The sequence below is a fragment of the Elephas maximus genome, chromosome 8 (genome assembly GCF_024166365.1).
Source record: "Elephas maximus indicus isolate mEleMax1 chromosome 8, mEleMax1 primary haplotype, whole genome shotgun sequence".
In the NCBI taxonomy this organism is placed as follows: domain Eukaryota; kingdom Metazoa; phylum Chordata; class Mammalia; order Proboscidea; family Elephantidae; genus Elephas; species Elephas maximus.
In genome coordinates, this window is record NC_064826.1 from 120,118,440 (window position 1) to 120,127,436 (window position 8,997).

Sequence of the window (8,997 nt, forward strand, 5' to 3'; positions counted from 1 at the left end):
ATTGTACTTGGGGGGAGGGAGATATGGAGGCACAGGACAGTGGAGATGTAAATCATAATTGAATTTCAAACGTCTGTTTGTGGAGCCATCACTAAGACAGCCAGCCCCGTCCAGCTCAGCAGGAAGGCGGACCTCTCCTCCCAAATGCCCCACCCGCTGTCCCGGAGAAGTCTGTGACGTCACTTCTCTGCGTCCCGCCGCTTCAACGTGCAGCGCACTTTGCCGAGCGGCGCCTTCCGGCCTCGAGGATGTCGGACAGCGGGGAGGCGTGACGTCACAGGAAGGACGCGCGCGCCGGAAGCAGCCGCCAGGGCTGCGCGCGGAAGTCGCCGGGGGCGGGGGAAGAGGAAGAGATGGGGGGCGGCGGCGGCTCGCGATGAGTAGCGGGTGCGCGTGAGCGAGCCAAGGGGAGAGGAAGGCTGGGGGGGGGGGGAGTGGAGAGCGAGCCGCAGGGGCGGAGGGAGGGGGTCGCGAGCGTGGCGGGCAGCAGCGGCGGCTAGAGAGCAGCGGGGCCCGCGGCGGCGGCTGAGGCAGCGGCGGCGGAGGCAGAGGGTGAGAAGATGGCGGATGGCGATAGCGGCAGTGAGAGAGGCGGCAGCGGTGGGGGCGGCGGGCCCGGTGGCTGCGGTTTCCAGCCCGTGTCCCGCGGCGGCGGCGAGCAGGAAACCCAGGAGCTGGCCTCGAAGCGCCTCGACATACAGAACAAGCGCTTTTATCTGGACGTGAAGCAAAACGCCAAAGGCCGCTTCCTGAAGATCGCCGAGGTGGGCGCTGGAGGCTCGAAAAGTCGTCTCACCCTCTCTATGGCCGTTGCCGCCGAGTTCCGCGACTACCTAGGGGACTTCATCGAACACTACGCGCAGCTAGGACCCAGCAGTCCCGAGCAGATCGCAGCGGCGGCGAGCGCCGAGGACGGCGGCGGGCCCCGGCGGGCGCTTAAGAGCGAGTTTCTGGTACGGGAGAACCGCAAGTATTACCTGGACCTCAAGGAGAACCAGCGCGGCCGCTTCTTGCGCATCCGCCAGACCATCAACCGCATTGGGGGCAGCGGCGGGTTTAGCGGGGGCCCAGGTCCTGGGGGCCTACAGAGCGGCCAGACCATCGCCCTGCCCGCCCAGGGCCTTATCGAGTTCCGCGACGCGCTGGCCAAGCTCATTGACGACTACGGAGGCGAGGAGGAGGAGCTGGCCGGGGGCCCGGGAGGCGGCGGCGGGGGACCTGGAGGGGGCCTCTACGGGGAGCTCCCGGAAGGCACCTCCATCACTGTGGACTCGAAGCGCTTCTTTTTCGACGTGGGCTGCAACAAGTACGGGGTGTTTCTGCGAGTGAGTGAGGTGAAGCCGTCCTACCGCAATGCCATCACCGTCCCCTTCAAAGCCTGGGGCAAGTTCGGAGGCGCCTTTTGCCGGTATGCGGATGAGATGAAAGAAATCCAGGAGCGGCAGAGGGATAAGCTTTATGAAAGACGTGGTGGGGGCAGCGGCGGTGGAGATGAGTCTGAAGGCGAGGAGGTGGATGAGGATTGAAACCAGCAGCTTCTCCTACAGGCTTCCCTCACTCCACCAACATCCCCTTGTCTAGAGAGCTCTTTTTCCTGCTTCTCTCCAAATAAGAGTGGAGGAGGAGCAAGGGAGGCATCAGAGGGAGAAAACAAAATAAAATAGTTATCACAGACAATTAGAAAAGAGCAGTAAAGTTCCAAGGGACTGACAGCAACCTGCAGAGAGAGGACAGCAGCATCTCCTCCCCTGAACAAAATAGTCTCAGCTTCTGTTTTTTTTTCCCAACTGAGGTTCCTAAATCCCCCAGGGATAACCCTGGAGGGGTAGATCCTTACACATGGTGGGCCAAGAAACATATTGGAGTTTCCCAGACCGACTGATGACAGTTGAGTTTGTATTTTACCTGGGTAATTTGGTTGAAAAAAATCTTTCCAGACCTTGCTGTTAGTGTCTATCCTTCACCTCCATTGAAATCAGCATTTTGGATCTAGGTCTTCATGAAATTTTTGAGAGAAGTCTCTGCAGTTACCCAGTTCTGAGAGTACAGGTTTTATTAAAAAGGAATACAACTTTAAATAATTATGGGCAGGGCAAAATAAGAATTCCAAATGCCATTGGAGGATACAGGAACAAATTGGATCCATTTTTAAGGTTTTGGATGGAACCTGGACCAAGGCCCATGTCTTTTCTTTGCAGATTTTCTGGATGCAAATAATTCAGACATCAATGCTTAAACTAGAATCTATTACTAAAATAGTTTAAAAGTTGGCAAAACATTCTGAAGAAAAAAACATTGGGGGTTGCTGAGGTAGGCACAAGAAGAAATAGGGCATAAAGCACAAGGAACACACTGAGTGGATTGGTTGCTGCTCACTAAAGTTCTTCCCCTGATCTCCAAATACGGAGGTCATTACCAAGAAATGGCTTACATATGGATGAGAGCCAGTTCCCTGTGGAGCCACTGAATTATGGATAATTCGGCTGTTGCGGCCTCTGGTTGGCTGAATTTTAAACGATAAAACTTGAAGATTTCTACAGAAGTTTTAACAGTGTGGCTACAAGCGTGAGCTTTAATAGAATGTACAGCCTAACAGAAAAGTTGGAAATAAAAACTGAAGTCTTCATTTATCTTCAGTTTAATCTGTGGACTTGTTCAAATACTAAAGAGCCTCAGGTCCAGAATTCCAGCATCATTTATACTTTTAAAAATTTTAAGAACTTGATCCATTATATCAGTACCTCATAATCAAAGTTGGCAAAAGATGGATGAATGATTCAAAGCAGCAAGCATGATGGAAGCTGAAATCCATCTCTAAATGGAGCTGAAGTGAACATGAATATGCTGACTATGTCCTGGAAGCATTTTTATACCACCTTGAAATTTCAACAAACCGGCTTTTGCCAGTTTATCCAGCTGTCTTTCAGGAATAAAAATTGGGGTTTTCAAGGATCGCCTCCTCTATATTTTAAGTGGATTCTCAGTAGAAATGATTTTTACTAATCAAGTTAATCCCACCCCTATCAAAAGATATCCTTAGAAATGTTATATAGTTACGTCACTTTGAACTGAATGGGCTCTAACATTCTTTCCAAAGTTTTCAGGTATTAATACTTGTGCGACACCTTCTCGCCCAGGAGGCAAGTAACCCCACCTCCTTAATCTTACTTTTTTTAACTGCATGCCTGCCCTTTATTTGAGCTGCCGTTTTAATTTATTGCATACCCTTTTTATTATCTTACTTTGGTAGTATTCATTCTATGCGATCTTTGTATTTATTGGGAAATAAGTAATATACAGAAAGGTCATTTTCATGCATTTGTGGCTGAGAGAGGGAACTAATAGTGTACATAAAATTATGCTTTTTAAAAATCAGACTGTGATCCAGAATATTGTCAATCTTAGATTAAAAAAAAAAAAACACAGGAGCCACAAACATTGGTGCCCTTTTCAGACTTTCTCTACTTACCATCCACAGTAGACTTTTTAAACATTTTTTTAAACTTTTCTTTTTTAAAAAATTTTTTCTCCGTTGCAAAGAATGTTTCCTAAATTGTATGGGAGCAATAGTATTTTTGATGTTTTAATTACATCCCTCTACTTGTACTGTATTTTGTACTACAAGGCAGCTGTTTTCAATAATGTCCTGCTGTATTTACCTATGTGTTTTGTTTGAATGTTTATTTCTTTGCTGCGGAGAACAAATCCCTAAATAGTTTTAGTAAAGTTGCTGAGAAGTTAGCATTAGGTTTGCAGAAACTGTTTATGTGTCAAAGTTTTGAGGCAGCAATGAAATTAAGGTTGCAGCTATTAGTTGATGGCTGTAACTTTCTTGTTTCCAAACCATGTACGATTCCTGTATGACCCACTTGTTTTCTTGCTTCAGTGGTGGTTCTGTTGCTCAGCTGCAGTGAGCCAGTTCAACTTGCAGAGGTGCAGTACCTCTCCTTTTCAAGGGGTTGGCTTATTCTGTTTTCTTTTTTTTTTGGCTGAATTGCAGTAACTAGCCTTGCCTTTTCTAGTCTGTAGAAATGACAGGGTCTTCACAATCCTTCACCAGTGGCTACTAAGCTATAATTAGCAGAATAGAAAGAATGTGGAAGTTGTCTGAGGCATATAAAGTATATGCCAAGAACACTACCATATATGGCATCAGCTTTGGTTACCAGAGGAATTTTCTTAGTCATTAGACCATATAACAGTAATATATCATATGTAAATCTTTAGATGTCAATTTGATAATCCTCCAAAAAAAAGGAGCAAAGAATGCATAAGCTATGTGTTGGAAAAGTAATTTATATTAAAATTTTGACCTGCCTGTGTAGGATTAAGCAGTAAATGTCATAGTGGTGGGTTTTCAAGTCTTAACCAATCTTGAAGATTCGTTTCTCCTGCAGTTCCTGGCCTCTTCCCACTGCAGGAAGACTGCATAGGGTGTAGGTTAACTGTAGCATTTCACTGATCCTCATTCCAGTTACTGGGACAATAGAAATCTGTAAGGCACAGAGACTGGAGGCCATCTTTCGGAACTCATTCATAAATATTAGTTTATTAAAAATAAATGGTCTTTGTTAAATCCAGTATAGACTATGGAAAACAACCTTTTTTTTTTTTTTTTTTTCAGCCACTGCTATGAACTGTGAATTAGGGCATGCTTTTTAAACTTTGGCAAGCATCCCAGCTAATCACATGTTCAAAATAGTCATATTCCTGAGAAGTAGGAATCAAAATTTCTTTTCAAATAACTGGTGGAAGGTTTGTTGCCCAAACTACTACAGTTACAGGGCTAAGAAGTCAAATCTTAGGAACAGAATCAAAAAAGCAAAAAACTGTAAAGAGATCCTGATGTTCCTTTCTGGTTTCTGTCGTCCCTACCAACCATTCAGCAGATGGAACTGTGGCAGTTCTGGTCAGCAAACTTCAGTGCGTCTGCTGTGCAAAACAAAGTATAAATCTGTATGGCACCAAAAATCAAAGTGAAAACCAAACCAAAAACCAGACACCCTATGTAAATAATGGAGGCATGTAGGCGGTATAAATGACTGTAGCTGCAGTACACATGTGGCTACTCGTCAAGTCACTTTCCATAATTATTTACTGCAAAATGATTGAGAGGCTCTGGGTGCAGGCAGCCATTAACCTCCTGCTTCCTTTGTTAACTCGGGATCACTTTGCAATAAATTGCAGGTCTTGTAAAAGATTCAGGCTTCTGTTCTCAAAACAAAACAATTATCCTGTCTTATCTGAAAATGCAGGGTTGTGGGCAAAAGAGGCTGGTTATAATAAAGCCCTCATATTGAGTGGTCTGTAAATGGCTGCACATTTCAGGCACTATAATTGCTAAGGACGCTTTTGTTAAATGTGACCTTTCTGGCTTTACAGACGTGTAGAATGTGATCTACACCAGGTATTCAAAGGTGATTGTTTTCATCTACCTTGCTGTGGAGGTAGATGAAATTAAGAAGCTTGAGTGTGTAAGCCGTGCACATAAATATTCTTCAGTGTAAATCTTGTTTTCATTTCTGACCCAGTTATGGTACTTTGTCCAGTGCACAACTGATCTCTCAGTAGATATTCATTTGAAAATAGTGTGGCCTTGATCAGTGAGAAGGGGAAGAAGTGACTTTTGCTTATGTAAAAATGACTCATTTGCTGAGAGTCATACTTCTGCAGCACTCTTCGTATCTAATGTGTTTGTGATGGGTCTCCGTTTCGATTGGGGAGCGTTAATGCTTTTGACCGTATAGTTATTAATTCAGTTGAGTTGTCTTCTATTTTTAGGAAGTATCAGAACTGCTCTGATGAGTAACAGTTGACTGCTTTGATGTCCAATCTCAGGTTTTAGAATGTAGTGGATTTAAAGTCCAGTGTTAATCCTTAAAACAGTTTTAATTCAGTACACCCTAAAAGTCATATGCATAAGGTCTGTTCAGAGAGCAGAGCCTTTGTGTTTTTGCTCCTTTTTCACTTCACTTGAAAAAGCGTCAAGTGATTTTACATTGTATATTTCCATTTTAACTCTGGCATATTTCTCAAAGATAAAGCACTTTTTGATCATGAAATATATGGAATCTGTGTGTGATGTGGATCATGGTTTCTCAGGCTCCCCTAGCTAATCTGCTTATGAATATTGTTCAAACTTTGTGTAAAAAGAGTGGAAATCTTTGCTGATGTTAGAAAGTTTGTATTATTGATCCAGAACTCATTTTGCTAGCTTCCAATGGATGGGAGAGTAAACGATGCTGCATTCACAACTTAATAAATTACTTTCCCTCCAGCCTTAAGGTAACTTTTTTTTCTGTCAACAATAGCACTGAAGTTGTAGTAAGTGAATGAGATTATCCGTTTTCAGGGTTGGTTTTAGAGTACTGTAAATCAATAGCTGTCTTCCTAAAGAGTTACTATTCCCATTGAATAAACTGGATAATGGGTATGTGGGTGGGGCTGGGAAGGGGAGGGAGATAGTTTGTAGAAAACAAAACAACAAAAAAAAAAACCACATATACCTTAAAAAATAGGCAAAAAAGTAAAAGGGGCATGTTATATGTCCTATTTGGAAATCCAGATATAAGGTGGAAATGGCAAATTATAACTTCATTTCCATTGTTTTTAACCTAGAAAAATAAAGTCATTAATTTTCAGATGTTAGCCCCCCGGAAGTTTCAAGAGATAGCCAGACTTTTGGTTAGTTATATTAATATTTCAAACTCTGCTATTTGCTCATTTCTTTGCCCATGAGTTTAAAGGACTGACTTCAGCAAATGTAGTCTAATTGTCAGTACAGAAAAGCAAATTTGGAAAATGAAAAAATAAAACTATCATAAAGACTTCTTACCCTAGTGATACCCAATTGATATCCAAGAAGGACCTTTATGAATGTAATTTTCTATTTCCTCATGAAATAGGGAATGTGTATCAATGTTATCACCATTACCCACAATCTGTTGCTTTTCATTTGAAAATCTAACTTATACCTCTTGAATTAGACATTGCAATTGGGATAGATAAAATTGTATTAAAACGGGCAAACGCCATAGTGGTAGTTTCGCTGCTCAGTAGGACTTCTAATAAGGGGAAGGCAGAGTGGTGAAATGGGGAAGCAAAAAAAAGTTTTCAGTTTTTTTCATAGGTGATTCTAACAAGCAGTTTAATGAAGGAATATGACTTCTTTTAAGGAACATGGTAATTTGGGTCTGGGGAAAATATTCATTTTTCCCATTCCAGCCAATATCCATTGACATGGATAAGAGAGGACTGACTATATCTTTGTAGCACGGTTAAATGTGAAATGTGGCTTCATAATATTGGAAAGAAAGCAATAGACCAATTTAGTTCAGTGTCCACTAGCATATCAAGGAAGGCATGAATTGGTCCCTTTTTTTCCCTACATATCTCTTCAAAGGCTAACTTGAGAAAATTGATGTAGACTTTATTTCTTAAAGTCAAACTATTTTGTCCCTAGTTTTACTCCGGTGTTGAAATATTAGAAAAATCTTTATAGTTGGAAATAGAATGGCAAGTGGTTTGTTTTCTTTTTAAGTATCCTTTTCAGAAAAATGTAACTGCAGAAAGAGTCCCAAGAAAAGTGAAAACCAGGATTATGTATCACTAGGCTTATTTGTGTTATAGGAATTGGAGGGTTTTACTTTGAATTGATAAGAGTATTGGACATAAATCCTTTTCTCCCAGCCATACGTCAGCCCTGTGTACAGCAGCTCTCCAGGAGTGAACAGACTGAACAAAAAGTCTAGAAACTGACTTTAAGTCAGTACAGGGCATGTTACAGTAGCAGACAAGTGTATTTGAGTGGATTTTTAAATGATTTACCAACATCTGAATAGTAACTAAGACTATCAACGTATTTGGACTTCTTTTTTCTAAAGTTCCAGAACAATTGTAGTAGTAGGGATTTAGTCTTCCTTTTGGACCTTTATGCAGACGTTTTTCTACGATAGTTTTAAAAATCTGTCTTCTTATAAATTTCCAGATAACACACTTTCCATTGTGTAGGAACCTTCACTGCCAACCATATCTCCTAGTGGCTTCCTTAGATTCTTCACTCCAAAGCTGGGACTGATGTCCTGCCAGTGTAGAATCTACAGAAGTAATCTGAATGAACTAAAACCAAATCTCGATAGCAGGAGACAGCTTCCTCATCTATGGAGGTTAGAGTTTAGGTTGGAAATAACTTGAAAGGGGTTTGGTTTTTTTTTTTTGTCTTTTGTCTTCAGTCTATGTGTAAATATCCACATGCCTGTGCATTGTAAACAAATCGTGTATTCATATGTATGAATTTGTAGAACTTGTTTCTGCTTCAAGAGAAGCAATACCTTTAATTTTATAAGGTCCCTTCCACCAGTAACCCTATAAATGTTTGTAAATAGAACACTAAAATTTGTAGTGATATGATCAATTTGGGAATATCTGCTGAGAGACCAAAAAGTTCATTTTTTAAGTACCTTGGTTAAGGAGTAAAGATTGTTCCTCTTATTTTTTAAAAGAAGAATGCACTTTAACAAACAGAGCCGTGTGGGCAATTCAAACAAATAGGTGCAGTACCCATTCAGAAATCACTTCCTAGAAACAGTTCAAAAGCAGAGTCCAGACGGGCTGTTTATCTCACTGCCTGTAGGTTGAAGCTCAGATACTGATTAATTTTGAGACAAGCAGTGCTGCTTCAAAAGAGCAATGTGAATACAGCCAGAAGCTTCAGACAGGTCTGTAAAATGGCGGGTCCCGTATTTACCACTAACTAGCAAAACTGACAGAAAAAGTCATAGAGAAAAAAAGTTTAAGAATCCTTCCTGCTGGTGTGCACTCCTTATAATAGACTTTTGCAAATGGAGTTTTACAGTCTATATTTAAAAAATTGTATGTTTGTAACAAATAAAGTATGCGGAAAAGTGAATGACAATCTTGTGCTTATGTCTCTAATTTTAGGAATTACATGGAGATGGGGTGGGTATCACATACCATCTGGGGCTCATAAATGGGCAT

General features: G+C 41.8%; 1 protein-coding gene across 1 annotated transcript; it reads left to right on the forward strand.

Moving 5' to 3' along the window:
* Positions 1-454: 454 nt before the first annotated feature.
* On the forward strand, positions 455-8,744 carry PURB (purine rich element binding protein B). The gene has a single exon (XM_049894223.1). The coding sequence runs from the start codon at positions 561-563 to the stop codon at positions 1,524-1,526; it is 966 nt and encodes a 321-aa protein (XP_049750180.1). The 5' UTR covers positions 455-560; the 3' UTR covers positions 1,527-8,744.
* Positions 8,745-8,997: the final 253 nt, after the last annotated feature.

Excerpts from the sequence above, each read along its gene's own strand:
- PURB (XM_049894223.1), top strand. The coding sequence starts at position 561 with ATGGCGGATGGCGATAGCGGCAGTGAGAGAGGCGGCAGCGGTGGGGGC.